This window comes from Anas acuta, chromosome 3 (genome assembly GCF_963932015.1).
Source record: "Anas acuta chromosome 3, bAnaAcu1.1, whole genome shotgun sequence".
NCBI classification, from domain to species: Eukaryota; Metazoa; Chordata; class Aves; order Anseriformes; family Anatidae; genus Anas; species Anas acuta.
Window position 1 is genome coordinate 102,170,370 of NC_088981.1, and position 25,170 is coordinate 102,195,539.

Genomic DNA, 25,170 nt, shown 5'->3' on the forward strand with positions numbered 1-25,170 from the left:
ACCATTATGTAGAAGGTTAACTACGAGGGATGTGGAAAGATGACAGAAAACATCCATCTTCTAACTGTTAAGGGTAAGAGATCTGACCCCAGGACAAGAACATATAAAAAAAAAAAAGACCAAGACTATGAACAATTTTTTAAGGTTCAGATTAAGTTTCACCAGGAATTAATATACAAGACATAAGGCAAGGGGAAGGCTATTTCACAAAAACTGGTTACGCTCTTTCACAAATTCTTGGAAAAGTATCTCATTTGTGCTTTTGTATTTGTGCTTGTAAATACATAGGGAAAAAAAAAAAAAAACTGTGCTCGTGCTGGGGGTTTGCTTTTTTAATTAACAAATTTGTGTAAAACACGTTAAGTAAACCTCCCATTAGTACTTTTCAAAAGACATAACAGTGAGGAGGCAGAGGGAATTACATGTCACGTCTATAAACTCAGTCTGGTTCTTGTTAAAAAGCTGTTTTACTGCACATAAACATTTCCACCCAACAGATATGAAGCAAGGTGCTACACATGTGGACACATGCTGCTTACCAGTCCTTGCTGATTCTCATTTTGCTCAGATTATGCCATCATTACCCTTACCACTCTTACAAAGCTCCACTCTTGGTTGGAGCTCACCAATTACATAAGTATTAAAACTTACAGTAAATATAACATGAAATTCCTGAATTCCACTGTAAATCTACTTCTTCAGTCATTCAAAAACTCTGAGCTCCTTTGAAATTGGGCTTTTTGGACTGAATTCATTTGATTCAACAAATGTTTCTATATGCACCTATCTAAGGATCTTTCTATCTAACTCTTAAAAAAAAATGCTTAGAGGGGGAAAAAAAAAAGAAAAAAAAAAGGTTAACTGAAAGTTTGGAGCTTTGTAATCAACATAGACATAAAAGCTGTGTATGTTAAGCACATACCACATCCAACATGCAATTAGCAGTTTATTGACAGCATGAAGAAAGTTCTCATAAACTGAAAATCTGAAACAGATTGTCACTAATAGTGAATGGTATGTTATTTTTTGGCAGCTTTGAGTGCTTGCTAATATTGTTATCGCTATCTTAGGAGACTTTAAGGTCAGCAATATTGTCCAACAGATATAGGCAAGGTGGAAAATACATGTCTATACTGATATCTAAATCTTACGGCTCTTGATGCTTCAGGCAGTTGGTTCATACTCATCTGTGTGAGCTGCCCTAACACCATCAGGTTACCGTGCAGGCATACCAAAAAGCAAATGCTGGAGGGCTTTAGTGAAGGAGAAATTCTAACTATTACTTTGCTTAATCAATTACTGGATATCTATTGCTATGTTGGAGGCACTGTAAGTGTATGTGGTAATTGTAAGGTAATGGTGTGACAGTTTTATGTAAGACATAACAGACAAAGGTCTTGGAAATGATCACTTGCAAAGAGACCTTCAGCTGGAGCCCCTTAAATAACCGAGGGTTTCATCCAACAAGTATACATAGGCAGTTGCCAGGTTCCTGTAGGGGAAAAGAAAAAAACTCTTCATAAATGTAATCAATTTCAAGTACTAACAAACAAACAAAACCACCATACCACAAAAGAAATAACCTACTACTTTACTATATTTTAGTCTGAACTATAGATGAGATGTATTTTTTTTTTTTTTTTTTTGATCGATTCATGGCTTCCACACATTTCTTAAGCACTTAATTACAAGTCAAGAAAGAAAATCAATTTCATTTGATGCCTATAATACTGGTGAATGATTTAAGGTATCCGTGCAAACACTTAAAGGCTACAAACACTTCTTACCTTTCCCTTCAAAGTTCTGGGGTTTAAGCAGCTCAAACAAGTAATTTATCAGCTGTTGAAAGTGATGAAACAGGGCTTCACTGATGTGGGGGAAAATAATGATCTCCTGGTTAAGACTTTGAACTGGGAATTACGAGACATGGCTCTTATTCCCGATTTCCCACAGACTTTGTATGTGACCTCCGTGAGTCATTTTACTCCTTCACATTTCTATACGCATGTAGAAATGGGAAGTTCAGTTCTCTCTCTTGGGAATTCGCATGAATCAGCATGTCTGAAGTGGCTGGACACTGGGCTGCCTTTGTAACACTAAACTGAACAGTAGCAGCAGCATTCTTGGGCATTAAAATTGGCCATTTATCCTCTGAAATTGTACCTGCCACATGCTCGAACAATTGCCAGTCATGACTAGGGAGTTACGTGGCCTAGAAGCCCTCCCAGAGTTTTTAAATATCATGTTTTGTTTTCCAGAGAGATTATCAGTATTGATAGGAGAAATTCCACTGCAGTAGGCCAGGGAACGGTCATTAGCTTGTTGTGTTAATTCAAGCCCTCACTTTGCTTACGTTACTAAATAAATAGCTGTGCAAAAAGCACTGGGCACACTCACACCCCTAGGTAAGGAAAAAGCTGCTTCTTTGGGCCCGAATGTTGGTAAGATCATTTTATGTAACTGTATTTTGCTTAAACAAGTGAGTTAGATGCACATTCTCTCTCCTTTCTCATCCTCCTCTAGTAGGATAAGGATGATTTACATTTAGCAGACCCTTGAGGAATTGAACAGCATAATGTGAAGAGATGAAACAAGAGCCTGAATGATCCTGTGACAAAGGAAAGAAAAGACACTGGAAGTGCAAAAGGCCTCTTTTTAGCCTCTTTAAGAGGTTAAAAAGCAAACATTTTCACTTGGATTCTTCCAGACACACACATTTGAATATGAATGTTAATAACATTTTAACATGGAAACAAAAAAAACAAAGTGAAGAGCAGCTGGGCCTAAGGTCACTGAGCGATGTACAGGAATCAAACTTGTGACTGGAAGCCTGCCCATTAGGGTCACATACAAGAAGTTATTAGCTTGACAAGGAAAATACTTCTGTATTTGAGCTGGCAGCTACGATCATATGTATCCCATATGACTGGAACAGGCTTGGGTTTCTCTTTTGTTGTCACATTGCCACTGGGCCTCCAACCAGACGCGTGTCCTGTATCACTTTATTTCACGCTGCAAAGACAGCTTTAAAATGTCTTCTTCTGTATTTGAACTTCTATTTCTACCCCTCTGAGGGGCAATTTTGCAACTCTTGCTCTTTCACAGGTATTTACACCCAGGCCTACTCCTTTAGGAGTCTCATCAGTGACAGCCACTGCCTTAACCAGACCTGTTCATTAGGCTACCTAAACCCAAAAAGCGTAGGCCAGAGTGGCCAGGGGTCATCTTATGATTCCTCTTGTTCAGTTGTTTAACTCTCAAGAGCTCCCAGTGAATTGAATTCTGCAACTTCCCTAGATAACCCTAATGTTACTTTAATTATTAGGATATTTTTTGTTTCAAAATGTGGTTTATTCCACCACAAATTACAAGTTGATTACTTTATGCTCCACTGATGGAGCTTCTTAAAATCTTTCTGTAATGATGTTTTTCGTATCAAGAAATTATATCCATTCAGGCTCCCTTCTTTTTAACTCAACAGATCCAATTCTTTCATTGCTATATACTTGTAGGTCGCCTTTTTCCTCCCCACCCTGTTCTCCTCCAGTTGCTTATTAAAGGTGCTCAGGTCTGGACACAGAGCTTCTCCAGCAGCAGGGCATACCTCCATACCTCTCTTGTATCAAACAATACTTCCATTAATATATCCCTCAGAGATTTCCTTTTCTTCCCTCCACCTTCAACAGTATCACTTACGTTGTTGACTTAGTATTAGCTTACTAACCATGCTAAACCTCTATTGTCTTCTGTGCTAGTTTAGTGGGTTACACTGCACTTTATATTCACGCATTTGATTTCACTGTGATAAGTGCAATACTTTATACTTGCCTTTAATGACATCATGTTAATTTACAATCCCCTATATCAACTGATTCTGTTCTTCAGGGTAAGGCAGGTTCAGACAAGAATAAACTTAGAAATTCTACCAATAAGGTTGCTAAGAGAAATACTAAATAAAAATGGAACAAACAGCCCCCATGTGACCCTATTATTTGACATGAGATAATTGACAATCACTCCAAATCTACCTTTTTAAGAAGCCTGGTTTCACTTCACTGCATTTGCTTGGCCTTTGACAATAGAAGTCTTACTACAGTCAAATGTACCACATCTGCTACATCTGTCTTCTGCAAGCCACTTACCAAAACAAAGGCAAAAAATAAAGCCACTTGATAAGGGTAATTCCTGAAAACTCCGTATTGACTTCCATACTTGAAGCTTAAACATCTGATGAATAATAAAAATGTGATGAATGAAAAAAATATTCAAAGGTAACCCCAAGTACTGTCCTATAACAAGCCAAACATTTTTGTGGAATCCAATTACCTTGAACTATTTTTCTTCTTCTGCCTGTTTTGTTGTTGTTGTTGATTCTCCCAAGAGCTTTAAAGAGAAAACCTTACAATAACGAAACGTGAATGCATTTTGATGATGTTTTCTTAACAGTATTTTCACATCCCAGTAATTCTAAGGTATCTGAATTGATTAATTTTCAGTGCCACATTAGTTTACAAGGTTTTCATGACTACATTGTTGTGTGTTTTTTTTTTTTCAAAAATCCTTTTTCTTCAACTGTGATGTACATTCTTAGAAGTGTTGTTCATTTACATATTTATATTGTAATTGCACGTGTTCCAGGGTAGTTGAGAATCATCAATTTTTGCACTATCCATGGCATGTGTTCAATACCACATTCTCAATTTACCCTCAAACTCTAGATGCTTCTTCATCTCAGTCCTTGCTCCATTACAGAATTCCAAGTACCAGAAAGACTTTTAAGGGTAACCTATGAATAAGACTTTTTTCTCCACTTCAAAACGTGTATTTTAACATCTCCATGCATCCCTCTCAGTAACCTGGAAAAGCGAGTCCAAGTCCTCATACCAAGCCTGACAGATTGATTAATTTTTCAAGCACAGCGTGAACCCCTATATACCTGTGTAGTAGCATAACTCTTGCTGAATGTTGGCTCCAAGTCTGTTGGCTCTGCTTTAACCAGAGATGAGCTTGGCAACTATCGAGGGTGAAGACTCTTCTCAAGGGCTGCCACAGCTCTGTGAAGTGTGCCACTATGAGGAGGTTCTACCTTCACGATCTCATATAGTATTACACTGTTTAGAAGACTTTGCAGATAGCTTTGTTCAGCTGTTAACATAATCCCGACTTGATCACGAAAATGGTACCCCCCCTCAACATATTGGTCATGGAAGAATGGCTTGGGTATGGGATAATATGTGAAAATTACACTTGGAAGAAGGAGAAGCTGTAGGACCTTATGGGTGCTTTATCCAAAAAAGTGGCAGAGAAAGCCGTAAGTGTGGATTTCACCTGCTCTCCTGAACAATGCTACAGCCTGAAAAGAAACATGATAATGAATGGCAGAGTTCACATTGCACTTGCAAACACTGGAAACAATTCCATCAAACCCAGAGAACCTTTGTGAATACTGAATAAATGCTGGTGCACCAAGATGACTTTGCCAAGTCAATGCAAAACAAATTAGTGGATGGCCATGCATCTTTAGCTCCAACACAGCCCAGAAACTGGAGCTTTATGCGAGAGAACTGACAGAAGGCTTTGTATAGAGCCCTTTATGTTCTCGATAAGGACCTCTGCCATAGCACAGGAACATCAATATTCTAATGCAGACAAATGTCCAGTATTTGCATTTAAATAGGAAGGTTACTTGGACTAGGACAGGTAAGGAATTTCTCATTAAAGATCCAAAAGAGATAATTTTATGATTTTTGACGAAACAAAAAATTCTGATGTGAGAAATCCCAGAAATGCGTATGCTGAACTTCTGATCACAGACCAAAAAGGGATTGAACTGAAATTAAAGATATGGACACCACCTTAGGAACAGAAAGCTCTGCTTCTTACGTTCAAGACTAATCGTATGTAATGAAGCTAGTATATACGTACACAAAATCAGGACAGAGAAATTAGGATTCTTTCCCCAATTACGACTTAAGTCACTGTACATTTTAAGCACTCAGCAGAGGAATGGGCAGGTGAATATGGTACTTGATGTATCAAAACCAAGGACTTCTGGACTGTGAGGAGCAGACCTTGTGCCACACTATTTGTTGTCACAGTACATCCACTTTGATGTTGCCAATTGCCACTTGACATGCTGTTTCTGAATGTGGAAGTTTTGAGATACTGATGAACAGAATTTCCTCCTCTTCACACATTAGTTTTCAGTTGGAGCATTTCACCAAGAAATGACATGTTATGGTCTTGGAATAAAAATATGCAGAAAAAAAGACATTTTTGCATAAAGTGTTTGAGTGTCAGTATCACAGAAACTTCTCAACTTCTAGAAGTATGCCATGGGATTACACAACTCACAGCTAGACCTGAAAATAGGTGCTGATAGGTATAAAAAACAAACTTTTTTTTTTTTTTTTTTTTAAAAAAAAGGGGGTTGTTTTTCCAGGTATTGCAGAAAGACTACAAAGGAGCTCATCATAGTAGGAGGATGAGCGTTCAGCTACTTTATCCAACTTTTCACAGCCTGAAATGAATCTTGAGGAGAAAAAAAAAAAAAAAAAAAAAAAAAAACTCTCCTCCCCTGCCATTGAATTCCAGGGAATGTTTAGGTACAGGTGATTCAGGCAACTTTTTTTTTTGCCTACTGTCCCTTAAAAAAAATAAAAATAATTGAAGAATCATAAAAGTTTACAGAACCCGAGCAAGCTGGTCTTAGAATGTGTTTTTAGAAACCACTTAGGCAAAGAAATCCTGGTCCATCTTAGATGAGCTATCATTACTGTTGGGTCTTTGCTAAAAGGCAAGTAGTCAAAACAGAAGTTATCTGCATTCTTTCTGAAAGTCCAAGTACTCTCAATGACAAGAATAAAAAAAGTCCCCTTTCATATACTGAAAAGAAAATCCAGAAGTGGGGATTAACTTTTCAGAATTTGAATTTAAAGCGTAAATGCCTTCTCTTGCAAACTGAATCACCACTGTACGTTTTGCTTGGTAGTAGTGTTTTTAGTACTGTCATGCAGAAAGAGTTCTGCTGGTCCCAGTATTGCAAAGAACCCACCACATGCTTAAACAAAGCACTGTATAGTACTTTATTCTTCAGCTTGAAAGTTGAAATGAAGACTGTGAGAAAAAAAACAATTATTGAACACTACAGCCATGGACTACAAAATGAAGGACCTCAGTTCATATTAGCAAATAAAAAGATCTCATGAAGCTGAGCTAGTCTGATAGAAGAGAAGCAGAAGGTAGCACAGATGGTGAAGACAGAGGAAATTATTCAGGATTCCAAGCCACACCTTGAAAGAAGCTACTAAAAAGATTATGTTGAAAATTAAGACCAGAAGGCATCCAAGAATGACAAAGCCTCTAAACCCTTCTTTATATTCTGAAGTTGTAAATAAGTCCTGAAGTTAAATGGGTTATGGTTTGAGGGCTTGTCTTACAAAGAACAATGAAATATCAAGATTTCTTTTCATCTTTGAGAGCAAAAATATCTGAAAACCAAAGGTTGGTTCTTGAGTAGGGAAGAGGACAGAGAAGGAACAAAAATATTGTAGAATCTACATCCTACCCATCTCAGGTAAAACAAAAACTGAAACCCACACAGCACCTCCACCCCCTGCAGACTAGCATTTTCCGCCACTGCTGAAGTGGAAAAAGTTGCATTGTAAAACAGATCTAAGGTTATGATGAAGACGTTAGAGAGGTAAGTTTCTTCAGTCCAAAATGACTGCCACGCAAAAGAAGCTTGAACTTACAAACTTAAGCTTTGGCTAAAAAGGGACAGGACCACAAACAGGCTACAAGGTTTACAAAGAGAAAACATCAAGAGGATTGAAAACAAAAATGCTGAGTGATAACAGAAAGCTAACTTAATACAAATCTCTGATTTAGATGTCAAGACTTCTTACTGGTTTACATGAGCATAAAGTAAAGGGGACCTCTGATGTCAATAAAAGTCCAATCTGACTAGCAGACAGAATCTCAGTACTCAGTTCTTGACTGTACTAGAAAATTTGTGTAATTCTGTATTCTACCACTGCCGTATTTTTCTGGTGTCCAAAATAGTATAATGCTGCTGCATCTCAGAACTGCTACGACAAATTCAGAAGGATTTGAAGATGCTTGGAGATGTAAACTGATACAAGAGTCTGTTTTGCTTTTAGCCAAGGACTAGCCCCCACATTATTCTAGAAGAAATATTAAATAAAATAATAATAATAAAAAAAAAAGTTAATCCCCTGCTGATTGCTTCCCTATAGTTTAATTAGTGAGGAAGGGCAGTAAGGCATCACAGAATTTCCATTAGTTTTACTGTCCTCTACAGTCAATATTTTATGCCTATGATTTTATTTCTAGGTTCCAGGGACACATACAAAGCATTCATGCTTTCCCTTTGTTTTCTATCTTGAGAAATCTTGGACGCAAGATTTTTTAATGGACTGTTACTGTTCTCCTCTTATTTCATAAACAATACAAACATACTCAAGTGATGACAGAGAAACTCCCTTTGGGTTATTTACTGAGGTAACTCCGCAACCCAGGTTACTTCTGTAAGTAATGAGGATATGATGATAACAAAAATACTTGAAACATGAAAAAGCTCTGTACACTGCCCCATGTAACAGCATGAGAAAAAACAAAGAATGCACTGTTATAAAATCCCATCTTTCAGAGAAATATACACACTCCCAAATACAACCTTTCGTTACATGAAATCTCACACAACTTCCCACCTACCTTTTTCCTCCAAAAGACCACATTCTTCTGAAATATTACAAGTTGTGTTTTTTTTTTTTTCTTTTTTTTTTCCCTACTTCTGGAGAAGGTGACCCTATGATACATTAAACTAAGAGAAAGAAATCAACTAACATCTTCTTTTTAGAATCTTATCCAGTATCACTGTATCACTGCTGTAACACATACACTTGGGGACAGAGTGGAGAAGCATCTTTTAATGCTTCTTAAGGCCCCAAAACTTGGTGTTATCAATGTCTTATTAATGACCTATAATCTCTCACGACTGAGAAAGCGTTATTAAAAAAAAAACAACGCACTGTAGTTTGGAGTCTTCATGGAACACCACACATACCTTACTAAAAACAAAACTTAACAAAATACTAAATTACGTATCAGAGGAATCAGACCTGAAAAATCAAAATACAAACATTAGACTCAGAGTTCCATAAAGAAAACTTCCTCTATCATTAGTCTTATGCTTCAGCACAAAAGAACTGAATCAGTAGTGCCAGAAGTGTCACTAAGCTGTAATGACCAAACACCTCTATTACAGAATTCCAGGTGAAGACTTTAATGAAGTTAAGTGTAAGCTACCTAAGTGTAGTATCAGAAAAATACACCAAGAAATCACTACAGGGAAGAAAACAAAACAAAGAAACAAGCAAAAAAACACTTTCCATCAGCTTTAAGGTTTTTTTTGTTGTTGTTTTACTTCTGTAACTATTATTTATTTATCGAAGGACAAACTGTACTGGATACTCAGCTTGCACAACAGACATCTTTATTGAAAAAGTTATCTAGATATAAATTTTAAATCATCTTTTTAAAACCATTTAAGAGGTTTTCATGTGCCAGTTAGTCTTTAGAAAATTCTAGTTCTGCTGGAAATGGTTTGAAAATATAATTTATTTTCATATTGTTAAAATTTTCAATCTATTCATTTTTCTCCTTTTCATAGAAATTTAGAAATCTGTCAGAACATGTCAAGTTCCTGAAACTATTCCATATTCTCATGAAGAAATTATCCTTACCCCCCTTTTATACTGACAAAAGAGCCCTTAACAAAGGCAACAGAAAACTAAAAAGCAACACGCAAGGCTAACTAAAAAAAGTAGATAAGGTTAATGTGTTTTTTTCTGTTTAACTGAATTTGAATTTTCCTTCAAGTTTTCCCCACCGTCGCTATCATTTGGCACAGAAAAGTGTGCCAAAATTCTAACAGCTGTTTATCTAAGACAACTAATTAGCTAATGTATTCCTTATATAACACGACCATTTTATAGCACTAGCACGTCTAGTATAATTAACATGTTGCAATTTCTCTTACATGTCTGAAAATTCACAACTAGGTATTAACACTTACATTTTACCACAATTGCTACTTTCAATTAAGAGAAATATTCAGGTATTATCATATTTGGCAACTTTTTAGTAATGTATTTAGAAACCTAAACAAACCTGTCACAGGTGATAAAGCTATACAGCATCAAGGCCATGGGGTGTAACACACTGAACTAAGAATAATGGATGCTATTGGGACTTTCTGCCTGTGGCTCTCATGGCTGTACGGAGATTTTCCCATATTATTCCCATTAGGTTCAGAAAGCTTAAAAAAAAAAAAAAGGCTTAAGCTGGTGAGTAGCCATAAAAGTTACATAAACCCTGCAGTATTATTTGCATCCAAATTTTTCTTTTCAAAAACTATTTTCACTCTACCATACAAACATATCTAGGCATCAGAACAAGAGGACAAGCCAAACTGTGCTCTTCATATTCAGTTAGGCAAGAAGTTATGGTTTCAAGTTCCTGTAGTGTTCAGTCATCCAGAACTAGAACGGATGCATAAACCCTCATTACAAGAGTTCTGGAAAGTGGTGAGTAGCAGAAATGAGCTTGCAGTCGTGTTTTGATTTTATACTCTTCATTCATTTCCACTCTCCATGGAACTCTTGTGTTCCATGAATCCCACAAGTCACACAGCTAGCATTCCATATTTCAATGCTGGAAATTGTTTATGGTCCCTTAATTCCAAGAATTGTGCAACAAAACCAAGCAACTAGTAACCATAGGAACTATAGAACAGAAAAAAAAAAAAAAAAAAAAAAAAAGACAAGTTTCAGCAACGAAACTGCAGTTTAATTCTTGAAAATGCTATTTTTTCATAACCTACCTGTAACATTAAACCTATGCAGTAACACGTATCTACTACACACTAAAAGATACTTCTTACTACTATGCTGTGTTTTAAGTACTCCGTTTCTCTCTTCTAGCTCTTTTCCTCTCTCCCTTTATCAGAGCACTACATTTCCGTTTGCTTACACCTGTATAAAACAAATTAAGAAGACGCTTTAATGAAGAAGAAAAATGCACTGTCTAGTCATTTTCATGCAAAAAGATTCAAAGTCTCAGTCATATTTAATGTCCTGTTAACGAACAGCTCTTGTAGCATACTGCCCTTGAATTGTGTATGAAACATTTGCATTCTGCTGATTGCAGGAACCGTAAGGAAGCCATTAACCAGTGATCAATGCCATGAACACAGAGGACTGTATAAACTACAGCGTGCATCACTATGTCCTGCAGCTACAGCAGTTAAAAAGAGGCAGGACTGAATCACTGCTTGGAACACTTCAGCAATTTTAGGCACCCACATCCCATGCTGAGCAGAATTCAAATTGACTAGAAATCACTCTCATACAAAATTTGGTAATTTATAATATGGGAAACCGCGTAGTTCTCTTCTGGAATTTCCTATTACTCACATCTTTATTGTGACAGTGCCTAGAAAGCTAAAGAGAGAACATCAAGCCCTGTGCAATCATAGACAGACACTTCGCTCCTATTGGCTTTTAGTGGTGGTGAGCAATTACACTAATTAATATAATTAGGAAACACTGAAGAGTTTTCCACTCGGCTGCCTATTTCACCCCAATCCTGGTATTTTATAAAGACTTAAGAGAAAACTTTCAGGGATCAAAAGATCTCAAAACCACATGAAATGTTAAAATTAATCTATTTGGATTATTTGAGGACTTCAACAGACAAAATGACTTAACTGGTATCTTTGATCAATACCGTGAATATCTTTAAACGAAGAAAGCTAATCTTGTTTTTCTTTATTACAAAGCAATGCTTGTAAATATCTTCCTGAAACAAAACAAAACAAACAAACAAAACACCTTCATCCTGAAGATTCCAGAAAAGTGAGTGATACATGGTCACTTTCCTCCTCCTTTCCATAGGAAGGTCCTATACTGAAAAACTGTTCCCAAACTTTCAGCAAAATACCATGAAGCTACATTGCGTTTGGAGGGTTGTTATTTGGTTTTGGGAGACTTCCAAACTACTACCTTTTAAAACTACCTTAAAGTAATAGTCTAATAAATATATGTGCACACAGATTCCCGTTACTTCTGTAATGCGCCGATTATATTTTAATTCAGTTGAACACAGCAATTTAACAGAATCCAAAAGTGCAAAAGAGCAAGTTTCCAGATCTTTAAGTACTAGGCATCCATGGAATGAAAAAATAAAGCAGGTCTTCTTTTCTATGCCAGAGTCAACATTCTCTTGACTTGGATAACAAAGGCCATGACCACACGGTCCTGCTGGAGGCATCTGCTTGAGATGCACGAGATCCAAATAGGGAGGTGGCCCCCTCTCCATAGCTCAGCACTTCCTTTGGAAATGTCTGCTTTGCCACTTCCATGTATCAAATGTAGTTTTATACTTGATGCTTACTTAGTATTGTATTAATAACAGTATTGTTTTAGAAATCTGTGATGTACTTTAATCAAAACAACATGCACAAAACATTATTATCAAGTGAATAAACAAAATACCACTGCAAAAATGGACACAAAGTCAATAGGCCAATTTATTTTTTATTCTCTTTGTACTACCAGAGTCTAGTTTGAACAATTTTTCCCCTCAAAATCATGCAGATTTCACTGGACAGTACAAGTATTTACTACAGTAACATTCAGGTACATTACTCAGATGACAAAAACTTTCAAATACTGTACTTCAGAAATATAGGAGCTGGCATACAGCTCAGACTAGATCCCAAAAAGTACATATTACTTTCAAAACAGCAAAAACTACTCATCTTTTCTTTCTGGAACCAAATGGTAAACTCTGTACCAAGGAAAGATCATGCACAGCAATAGATATTCCTTAAGTTCAGACATCATATTCATATTTTATCCTTAAAATATTTTAAAGTTACTCAGTTGTTTCCATCTATTTAGACCAGTGACCGTACCTATAATAAATAATGAATTCACTAAAATGATAAGGCATTACCTTATAAATAACTGCCAAGTCCAATAACATATCAAGACAATGTTCCTTAAAATCCTTATCACCATTCTATCCAAAGTTCACAAAGTCAACAGCAATTACCGAACATACAGAGAATAAAAGTAGACACATAGCCAAACAGGTACCCTAACATTTAAATTTCAACATATGTAATATATGTTGCACACACTAATCCACTTGTTAATGCAACATTTGATAAGGCTGTCACAGGTTGTGATATTTTATCTTCTGATATCTCTGATGTCAAATGGCAAGGACGCAGTCTCCACTTTATTTGTAAGTATGTGTGTATGTAAGACTTACATGGAAAGTTTGGGAGGGATAAATATTACATATCCCAACGCAAACATAAAATCACATTTTAATAATTAAACCATACTTAATTCTGTAACATGTGCCCCTGACCTAACCTTTACACAGTGTTAAGGAACTGTTTTTCCATCCTAACAAATACTGGTTTTATTTCTGGGGAAGGTCTGAAGTAATTTTTTTTTTTTTCCTAAAGGCTCTTTCTTCTCTTCAAGAAAATCACTGAAAATAATCTAGACCTTCTATTACAGTACTGAAAACTACATAGCTTAATGTAACTACACACTGAAAGAATTCCAAACAAGCTACAAATCACGGATGTACTCTGTTTTAGCCTGGCTTCTTTTTACAGGATACTTTCTCTCTCTTCTCCAAAACCTGCCCCTTCTGAGGCAGTAACCGTGTTGAGCTCCGATGAATCTTTTGAAAGCCTAGTATAACTTGAACGTTGGCTCCGTTTGTGAGCAACACTCTTCAGGTTCTCGTTCTGAACTGCAGTTGAATTGGAACCTGAGCTAGGGTGCAAGATAATTTGAGATGAATCTCTGGTACCTTGTATTTCTTCAAAATTTTGATTAGCTCGATTGTTTGGAGCACTGTTATTATTTAGGGTTACTGTACTAGGGGTTCTATTTAAGTTATAGACTTTCTGGCAGGCTGGCCAGTTTTCTTCTGGGCTACTTGCTATCAGGCTGCTTTCTGATGGGCTCTTCTTATCTTCTGAGCAAATAGACATACGAACCACAGCTGGATCTTGAAGGCCACTAAGGCTGTGCGGAATTCCTCTCTTTGCACTATGACTGTCATCTTCAAGCTCAATGAGATTTGCCTTTTCAAGCTGTGAATCATCTGCTCCTTCATTATGGAGGGAATGATTGGGAGAACTTTCGTTGGATCTTACACCAGAGTCAGACGAATCTTTTTTATCCAAAAGGGCATCTGTCAAGTACTCCTTTGCTTTGATGAAGGTTCTAATAGGTTCGGATCCATGTTCTGGAGATTTGGGTTGTTTGTCGATTTTTACATCTGTTTTCTTATCTTTACCTTCCTTAAGAAGTGGGGTATTATCTGACTCCTCAGTTCCTGACTCATCTTCATCACTTGGAAGCTTCTGATACCGGAGAGTAACTCCCTTAAGCTTTAAATCTGCAGCCTGGAAAATACTTGTTCTTTCTGAAGACTTCTTTCCTAGCAGAAGCTTGGAACCAGACTGATCAGATTTTTCATCTTCTTCAGTAATAGGATCCAAAGGAGATGCATCATTAGTAGAAACACCTGAAGTACTGTAATCAATAACATCATTCCTCTTCATCAGGAAGGACTTTCTTCCATCATCTTGTTTCTGCTCACCATCTTTTCCTTTTTCTTGTTCTGCACTCGAATGCAAGGAACCCCCTGATGTACTCTGCCCCATATAGAAAGCACTCGAACTATGAGGGGAAGACCTACCACTTACTGTAGTGGAACTGGCACCTCCTTCTAACTGTGACATTTGAGCTATATATTCTCTATATGCATCTCTATATTCTGCCTGTACCTTGTCAGTGAGCTTTGATATTTCAATACTTGAATCTTGAGAGTTAAGACTTGAAAGACTTGGCGTTCTGCGAGTTTGTGACTGGGGAAAAAAAAAAAAAAAGAATAGTTATATGAAATATTTATTTTGACTTTTACTGATCATTCTAAGTTAAGTAACAAAGCATAAAGTTTGTGCTTATTTTTTTTTGTTATGATTAGTCATGCAACTGAAATTGTCAATGTCATATGCTCAAACCCCTCAGCAAGCAGCATATGCAAGATCTTCAATCTACTGTTCCACAATTTCCTTTCTATTTCTTTACTATAGGATTACTGCCAGCTTTTTGTAGGATCAACAATGTTATGTATATACTAGAATACTGAGGAACAGCTAAACATGAAAAACTAAAATGTTGGTTAAAGGACTTCTATATGCCCTGACTCCTGCCCACAGCAAAATATAAGTATCTCAGAAATATTAACACTTGATTTTTTATGCATTATTCGCTGCTTTTTATCCATACTCACGGCAGCTATAGTTCTTCACTAACAAGAGAATTATTTGATTATGTTGTACATTTCCACGAATACTCCTTCCCTGTTTTCTCTAGAAGAACAAACTACCTTCCTCACTCTTTCAATTTCATTTCAGATAACTCTATGGGCATCAACTATTTATTTAAACTTGCATCTTGAAGTGTTTTTAAAGATATTTTCTTACACTTCTTTCTGTGCTTTTGACACAAAAACAAGGTTAAAAATTTGAGTCATGCCACTTATGTTTTGAAAAACATACATTGATACTTGTAGCTGTAAATGGAGTAAGGGTAATCAGGATCTTACATATACGTGTGCATATACACACTCAAATACATATCTGGGATATATATCCCAAACATCTTTTCAGCTATATTTTCCTATTTTGATGGGACTTTCAAGATTTTCTAATTTAGGCCTCCAAAATCAGAGATTAAAAAGCTGCAACATGGATTTTTTGGGGAAATTCTGACCACTATTTAGATAATCTAATCATTCATTAACTGTATTGTCTTGTTTCTTAAAAACGAAAAAGAAAAGCACACACTTAAGATAATTTCATAAGATAAAAAACCCTGACCATAACCTATGTGGCAGAAACTATAGGTACAAAAGGATGTGAGCTGTGGAATGTATGATGAGAATACATATTGTCAAGACAATGCTCCAATATCCTGAAGCATTGCCTGTTTAAAAAAAATAATAAATATATATGTAATCTTTTAAATAATATAACTTCTGTCTAGCACATACTTAAAAAAATTCATACAGTGTGTATACTATAAAAAACATAAATCCTGCAAAACATTACTGTAAGCAATAGCTTTAATTTTTTTCTTCTCGAGGAATGATTACTGGAACAGTTTTGAGATGGGAAAGACTAAAGCCCTTGACTCTCAGAGAGTATGATTTAAGAGTTTTCATCTCTGCTGCACTTCAGTCTTTGTCAAGACTGAGAACTGGAAGTACCTGAACTGTCACAGCAGATTTACTTCTTGACCTGTCTGTACCTCAGAATGTAAAAAGCCTGCTACTGTACTGGTAAGCACGTAGAACACATTTTTTTATTAAATACCTGCCAACTTAAGTTACTATGGCGTGGAGGAGCTTCATCAAGACCAATTGTGTTGAGTTCTTCAAAGCTGAAGTTAAGCGTGTAGGGAGCTTGACCAGAAAGACCTGTAAGCTCAGTGTGAGGCAACTCAGTGCTATGCCCAGGACGACGGGTAAGTTCACTGTGAGAAATCGCAGAGGCAGCATGCTCAGTCGTTCCACGAGGATCTTCCTGAACAGCCTGATTTTCTGAATTTCTCATTTCAAGTATCTTTACACACACACAAAAAAAATAAAGAGACAGAGCAAATATAATCATATAAATAGGAAAAAAAAATCAAAACTGTTAAAGAAGGGCTGCTACACATACAATTAAGCAATTCACAAATATAAAAGTGTACTTGCATATGTGTTTGTGATCATGGCAAACCATGAAAAAGGATCTGTTTACAGACCTAGTACATTCATTGTCTTTAATACAAACCACATTTTCATATCACAGATTTTTCTTGTATTTACAGAATTACTTATTATTACTGAGACCACTAAACCAACTTACATGCCACAAAACACTTCCAATAAATTTTTGTAAAAGAGTGATAAATTACTGATCTTAAATTAAAAACAAACGCTCCATTTTATAGCTTTAATCAACCTGAATCTAACAATAAATATTGTCTTACACTTATCACTGTTTTGAAAACTGATTTCACAGTTCATAGACTCACTGCAATTTTCAGAAAGAAAACTGGCAATATACTAAAAATACTTAAAATAAACCACAATTCTCTGTGATGCATACCCCTCACTATAGAACTGACATTCACTCTCAAAGTGGGAGGAGGGAAATTAGATATCTATATATGCTTCAGTAGTAGTATACTGTGAAAATGCTGCACTGAATACAAGTACATGTCAATAAAATATTGCCCATTCATCTGGTTGGCTTGATCTTTAGCTTCAATTTAATTAAAAATAGTGCTTATGCAATTGGGTGATATGCATTTCTAACAGCCTGGCTGTCCACTTCCTCTCACAAATGTGCTTTGAATTCCCTGACTAACAGGATGGAGGCCTCATAGAACTAAGTTCTGACATTTCATGGAAGTAGTCAAATTTTATAAAAAGAGCAGGAAAAACTTCAGAATTCACAATCAAGTAAGGCACAAATCCATAAATAACTAGTTCTTGGTTGCAAGTACTCAAGACAAAAAGACAAAAATCACAAAATAGTAAAACACATGCTTTAAGATGTTACTTATTGTTTTAAACATAATAACAAGCAAGCAATACAAAAAAAATTATAAGGTTCATAACAGAAAAGACTAATTTATGGTGTCCTGAAGAACTGAAGAGGAGGTCTTACCATGCTCCTGAACAGGTGCCAGTCACCAAAATTCATATTCATTTCTTTTTTCAGTTCATCAATGTTGCACTGAGCCAAGACACGTCCATTTATATTTGCCTAAAAAATAAAAGTAAAACTAAATAACACAAGTTACTGATACAAAAACTGTCGTGTGACAGTAACAGACCAGAGAGGTGAACACACTGATGGAGACTACTACAGAAATTCTTCGATATATCTTTTAAATCCAATTCTACATAATAAAAACATATATACATATTTTAGAAAAATATTACTTGGTGATTGCTGCTGGAGTGGAAGAACCTGTTTCATGAAACTATGAAAACATTTTATTAAACCCATCAAAAACATGTATATGAAAGGCAATGATTTTGTTCCACAAACATACATAAGGAGAGGTAGAAAATGGCCATAGACAATAATCCACATTCAGCTGCCTAGATTTCTCACACTCACAGTGCAAACACTGCAGACATTCAGGTATTGAGATTATCAGGCTGTTAAGTCCCAAGCATCACCTGACCCCTGGCTTGAGGCATCTAAGATCTACATCCAGAAAGTTCCCTCCCTGCACAAATACAAGCTCACATTCTTGCTGTCATCAGAAACCCCTGGGATGGAAGACCAGATTTCTATTTTTTTTCCCCCCATTCTTCCTCATAACTCAGAGATCAACGGAAGTGCCTAAACACCTTTTATATCCCAAGGTGATTCTTTACGTTGGACTTAGGTACGCTGTACTTAATTCCTTTGAACAGCACCAAATTCAATATAGAACCATTTCCACTGTGAAGTGAAGGGTATTTTTCTTTGTACCATGTATTGGTGGATGGGCAGGACGTAAAAGAGGAATCATGTCTTACAAGGGTAGCTAGAAAATGGAAGACTTGAGTTGAGCACTCTGCTTAGTCTTAGGGAATTCAATACTCCAGTTGCCACATCTCAGTAAGATGTACTTAATCAAATTTAATCAAAGGAAAAAGACCAGACAGACATTTTCTTTCATTCAACCACTCATAGTAAGAAATACAATGAAATAAATAAGAGGAATCTCAGAAATAACTGAGGAGCACAGTCTTTTAGCACCACAGAGCCACTGAAGCAACTGCACTTTTTTGCAGGTAGACCTAATGAGCTACAATCTCACATTCAACTTCTTGCTTTAAGCAACGTTACTGATGCTTCTGGTGATGAACTTGTCTCCTATTTCTTGAATCAACAATCTCCCGATATTTTAAGATATGATAGATGCTCGCACAAATCAATCTCAGCAAAACCATTCACTAATTACAATCTTTTTTACAGTATTTTTCCCTTCTTTCTTCATAAAAAGAGCACACAGAATGGTGAAAAAAACTAATAAAGACAAAAATGAATGTTTTAATATCTCACAAAAAAGAGTAGCAACAGAAAAATGTAAGCTGGCCTTGTTCTGAAGCAAATAGGTGTGGAATGTGATAGAGAAATAGAACTGTTGTGACCACTCATTTACAACAAAAGATATTAGACAATTTTTCAAGGGAAAAAAATAAGCTTCTATCTAGATGTAGAACACATTTACAATACTATTCATCTAAATAAAACAATTTTAAAATAATTTTTCTTGTTTCTTTTATCAAAATAACTAGTCTCATTAACATGTATATTTCTGAGTTTTTCTTTCTAAGAGAGTTTTTTCTCTGAGAAATACATGCTTGCCTTAAAATGCCCTTTCAACTTGGCTCAAATTAAGATGTTCTGATATTCAATGTATTTCAACAAACATTTCCAAAGAACAGAGGCAGTTAAATATTTCCTTTCACATGTTATGTCTGTGTTTAGGTATTAGATGCACTGATGAAATTCAGCAGATACCTTTCTTATAGTTGCAGAGTACTGAGGGAGCATGCTCTGGTCCAGACCATCTATCTGCTTTAGCTTCTCACAAACAGCTTCCACGCTCATTGTGCTCAGAGACACATGTGATACTCCTGTGGTCGATCCTGTGCCTGCTCCTCCTCCCTGTAAGAAGTGAGAAAACATGCATAAAAGATATGTTCAAATACTCAGTACACCCAGAATTTCTCGATATACATGAGCACAAGCCAAACTGTGTTCAACTACATTTTAAAATAAGAGATGAGAACAAGAAAGCACAGGCATTTTAATTAATATCAGAATATCTATATACTGGGAAACACTCATAGACTTTATATGAGAAAAGCCAGAGCATCTTGAGTCCTGCCTACGTGAGAAAACAACTCCTAAATAATGTTATTTAAGAAAACCAACAGAAATCAGGAATATTAAGTAAGGGTTAATCAATTTCAAATGCATCTTTTTGCAAAGTTTCCCACTGATTTTAGCAGTTAGTTTGTTTTTGGATGTTGGTTATTATTGTTATTACTATTTTTAAATAACCCAGACAACTTTTTCCTGTCTTAAAAAAACTCCTGGCTTACCATTTGACAAAGACGACCTAAAACACAGCTCCTCAATTACTTGGATTCACTGGGTACTTTTAGCCATAACTGCTCATTTTTGTAAAATCAGTCAAGGGGCTGCGTATCACCATCAGAGCTGGGAAATACAGTGCAGCACTGCTGCTGCCCTCCAAGATACTGAAAGGATGTTTCATGTATCTGGGGCTCTGGCAAGACTTATGTAGATAGAAAGCATTCACATCTCAGATCTGTAATGGAGAAGTTGCCCTGATAACGTTGCCAGCATCTGGGCATTTCCAGGAAAGCGTGGAAAACCAAAACAAATACATCTGCACACAGTCAGCATATTAAGACAGTGTTTTCTCAAAAAAAAAAAAAAAAAAAAAAATAACACCCACATTATTCCTGGATGGGCAAAGTGCAAAGATCTGAACAGTTAAGTTAGTTAACTCCCAATTCCTAAAAGCAAAACCAGAACTAGTTCCACCAGGTGTGCTTTTTTTTTTTTATTTTATTTTTTTCCACCCTCCTCTGGGGAGGGAGGTTGTACCTTCCCTTTTTATGAACATGCAGTTTTGGTTTGGGCTCCACAGAACATCCACCAAAGTGAAGCTCCTTTTAGGAGAATGCAAAGTAGCTTCTGAAGCTTCAGAGCTCATCATCACATGCATAAATTTAAAAGTACATTTTAAATCTCCAAAGTTCAACTAATCAAGTTAGGCTATATTTCTTAATCACCAATTAAGGCTATTTTTATAATCCCAATATGTTGTTTTTGCTTTTGTTTTTAATTTTTAATTACTTCAAAGTTATTTAGTTAATCTTGCAGAATTAATCAATTAATAGATCCAAAATAATTACCTACTAAAAGCAAGAATTATTACACTTAATGCCATTAACCATATCTAAATTGTCTAAAAGCAGAGTATTTGAGAAGAAACTATTCACTTATAAAGGCAGCAAACCCCAAACTCATTCTCGACTACCTTAACCTCAGAGTTATCTCATTGTTTTCGGAGATATCCTGATCTGGGGAGGTTGGCAGATTTCCCACCTGAGGTCCAAAGTTCAGATTGCACACTGGAACAGGCTCCCCAGGGACTACTTTATGAGTAGTCACTGCACCAAGCCTGTCTGAATTTAAGAAGCCATTGCACTGTGCACTTAGTAGCACGGTCTAAACTTTTGGGTAGACCTGTGCGGTGCCAGGAGTTGGGACTTGATGATCCTTATGGGTCCCTTCCAACTCGGGATATTCTATGATTCTGTGACATGTAATTCCCCCCGAGTTCTCTGCCAGATACGCTTGAAATGGTCTCAAAACAGGTGAACAATCAACTTCACTCAAAACCACCACAGGAGGTGGTGGGGATCCTAAGCACCCTTGGCTGAAAACAGAGCTGGGGCTTCTTCTTCTGACCATTTACATAATCAATATTACATGTCAATTGGGCACTAAATAAAAGATAGTTCTATTTTCTGAGTAGGTAGTCTACCTAAATCATTGCACCTTAGCATTGTCCTTTTGGTACAATCCAGGCACCTGGTTTAGTGGCACAGCAATCCTTCCAAGGCCAAGCCACTTACTCTTCAGATTCTGCACTGTTTCCCTAATTACGTGCCTAAAACACCTAATTAGTTAACACATTAAGCACGTAGGGAATTCAGATCTCAGTTTAACCTGATTTTTAGTACAACTAAAATCCTCAACTAGGTAAGGATTTAAGCCAACCAAACTGATGATGTTGACAGGAAAAAGTTTAATCTACAAGCTAGTTATTACATATTTCTAGTATTTTTGTATATTGATGTAATATTCTGCATATTCATATTTCTGTAAATCTGTATTTCTTCTCTTAAAACCATTTTCAGTTTTTCTTCAGACTCCTAAACAGTTTTGTCTAATATTTTCCCATAAACACACTATTTACTATTGCTACGAGTTTAACACATCAATAAACAAAAGGTATCATGTCGATTCAAATCCTAACTACCTTTTTGAAAGAACCTTTTACAATTTAAAACAGAAGAAACAGTTATAGCCAGAATCACATCGTGGCACTGCTAAAGGAAATGATCCCTAAGCAATGTGTATAAGCAATGGCCTGTGTTCACTAAATTTATTAGGTGGAATATCTATCAGTATCTACACATAAATGAAGTTTTTAAGACACTTCTAATTTAACAGTTCTCCTTCAGATCAAAATATTTCTTTAAACAGTCAAGAACAAGTCATACTTTCTGCATGCATTAAGAGTTAGTTTAGAAAGTCCTCTTTTCTGTGTATAAAAAATATATGGAAAAGCAGTCTAATATTTAGACTGTTTTTGTTAAAGCGTGAACTGTTTGAAAGAGATGCACATTAATCCAAATCATTCTTTATAAAAAGCACTCTGAAGAGTAAGTAATGCAATAGCTTTAGGGATATTGTCATCATGTAAGTGAATTAAAACTGTACTTAAACTGACACATTTTTCAGCCTTAGTGGTTTTGTTAAAGATGCTTAAAGAACATTAGTCGGAGAAGTATTTGCCATGCAAAAGCTAAAAGCAGCTTGTCAAAACAAACCTCAAGGCTAGTAATGAGCATTAGTTTACAGACAGCCCAGCATGAAGTGCCAGTATGACAGCTTCTGAAATGACTCTAAAAAGTGCGTAATTCACAGAAAGTGGCTGTACCTGTCTTTGTCTGTTTAACCCAGACTTACACGGCTTTGAGGAGGAATAAAACAGAATGAGAAGAAACAACAGCTTAAAGTGACATCAACAAGACTGAATATACAGGTGACATGCTTTCAGGGAAACAGAGGAAATCAGCGTTAGGACAGAAAGGTACCATACAGGGATACTTTCATAACACGATGAAACTTTTAGGACAGACCTTCATAGTACCCATTTAGGATATGCTACAGAAGACCATTTTCCCACGAGCAGGCTACTCTGTTTTGGACTTGTAAAACAGCACAGCATTTGCTTGCATAAGAGTTTTACACTGTATTTCCAATGGAAAATCTTGCTGTTAAACACATTCTCCTGTCAAGATCACATTATACTACCTGCATTTAAAATATCTTTGAAACCTTCTACTTAAGCATGCAAAATAAAATAAAAATCCCACCACCCACAGCACTTAAAAATTACTACTAATAACAAATAGCAAGAGTAATGAGTAAATATTCAAAACACAACAATGCCACAAAAGCATAATGTTCATTCATGCTCAAACTTTAGAAAAGCAATTCCCGTTTCTTAAAGGGTCTTCTACATTTATCTACAGTGCATGCACTGGGCCACGTTAGCTTTCAACCAAAGAATGCACACTATATTTTAAGGTATTACTCATTCTATGCAGCATGAAAAATGTATTGAAACAACGTAATTATATTGCAACAAGCTGTATCCTAACCAGCCATAATTAACAATGCAAACTGAAACAGCCAACTAGGATTATTATGGATAACCACTTCTAAAGGCAGCTTGGTTTCTAATATAAGAGGGGACACTATGGGTAAGACTCCATCTCAGTGAGAAATTCTTTAGAAGAGCACTCTAGAAGTTTCTGCAGCTCCTGTCAGGAATCACCTTTTGTGTAGTATAGTAAATACATTAAAAAAAAACAAAAAAAAAAACACTTATAGTTTATATTGGTAAGGTCAAGTCAGCAGAAGTGCATGTTTGCCTCTGTCCTGGTTTTAGCTGGAATAGAATTAACTGTCTCCCTAGTAGCTGGTGCGGTCCTGTGCTTTGGGTTTAGGATGAGCATCATGCTGGTAGCACACGGATGGCCGAGCTGTGGCAGAGCAGTGCTCACACTGCCCAGGGCTGTTCTGCTCCTCACTGCCCTGCCAGAGAGGGTGCCTGGGGGGGCACATGGCCAGGACAGGTGGCCCAGGCTGGCCAAAGGGGTGTCCCACACCACTTGGTGTCATGCTCAGCAACAGAACTGGGGTAAAAAAGAAGGAAGAGAGAGATGTTCAGAGTGATGCCATTTGTCTTTCCACGAAACCGTTCCACGCACTGAGCCCCGCTGGCCAGGCAGTGGCTGACACCTGCCTGCCGAGGGGAAGAAGTGAACGGGTTCCCTGGTTTGTTGGCTTGCACAGGCAGCTTCTGCTTGCCCCAGTAAGCTGTCTGTGTGTCAACCCATGTGTTCTCCCACTTTTACCTCTCCAATTCTCTCCCCATGGCACCTGGGGAGAGCAAGCAGAAGACTGGGTGGCACTGAGCTGCCTGCTAGGGCCAACCCTCAGCAGCCTCCAGCACAGATGGGCAGAGGCTGCTATCTCCAATCAATAAAGAAATTAGGTGTGACTTAAGCTGATACCCTAAAATTTGCAATGCATCTACATTTTGATCCAACTACATAGATGGTATTGGTAAACTTACTGGTTTGACATCTATGTAAAGAATAGTAAACTATGGTCTAAGATAAACAAGTTTTAATCAACAAAATCCACATACAGATGGTAGCACAAGTCAGATTATTTATACACGATTGATTGCTCTCAAGGTATTTCTGATTTTCATTAAGCTAACCTAGATTTATGTTAATTTTACAAGATAATGATTAAGATTTGAAATTTTAGAACAACAGCAGGGGCCTTAGCATACATACAATCTTCAGCACAGCTCTGTCAGCTCATGCAAGGAATAGCACAATGGTCTGTACAAAAAAAGTGATACTCCTGAAGTTTCTGTTTCTTGCTCTGTAAGATTAAAAATAATGATTAATTCTGTTTTACACAGAAGTAAAATTGCAGTATTTCTGCCTTCTTTCCAGATTTCTCAGAGTCAATTATGATTCTACATGTCCCTCTTGTTTTCAGTCATCAAATCAGTTACACACCTTGGTGCTCATTAACTATTTTACACAGTTGCCCCTTAAAAAAAAAAGAAGTTTGTT

The 25,170-nt window shown here is 36.6% G+C and overlaps 1 protein-coding gene across 7 annotated transcripts in view; it reads right to left on the bottom strand.

The window, feature by feature from the left end:
* Positions 1–12,600: 12,600 nt before the first annotated feature.
* The window catches only part of KIDINS220 (kinase D interacting substrate 220), a 73,224-nt gene continuing 60,654 nt past the window's right edge, over positions 12,601–25,170 (bottom strand). For 4 of the 7 annotated variants that reach the window (XM_068678544.1, XM_068678541.1, XM_068678543.1 and 1 more), the window contains 5 exons: positions 22,947–22,979; positions 19,700–19,846; positions 17,843–17,941; positions 16,499–16,747; positions 12,601–14,986 (listed from right to left, as the gene is read on the bottom strand). In XM_068678544.1, the coding sequence (XP_068534645.1) occupies positions 13,715–14,986; positions 16,499–16,747; positions 17,843–17,941; positions 19,700–19,846; positions 22,947–22,979 (1,800 nt within the window). In that variant the 3' untranslated portion in view covers positions 12,601–13,714. The remainder of the gene's footprint in view (positions 14,987–16,498; positions 16,748–17,842; positions 17,942–19,699; positions 19,847–22,946; positions 22,980–25,170) is intronic. The other 3 variants (XM_068678548.1, XM_068678547.1, XM_068678545.1) reach the window with 1 other exon arrangement.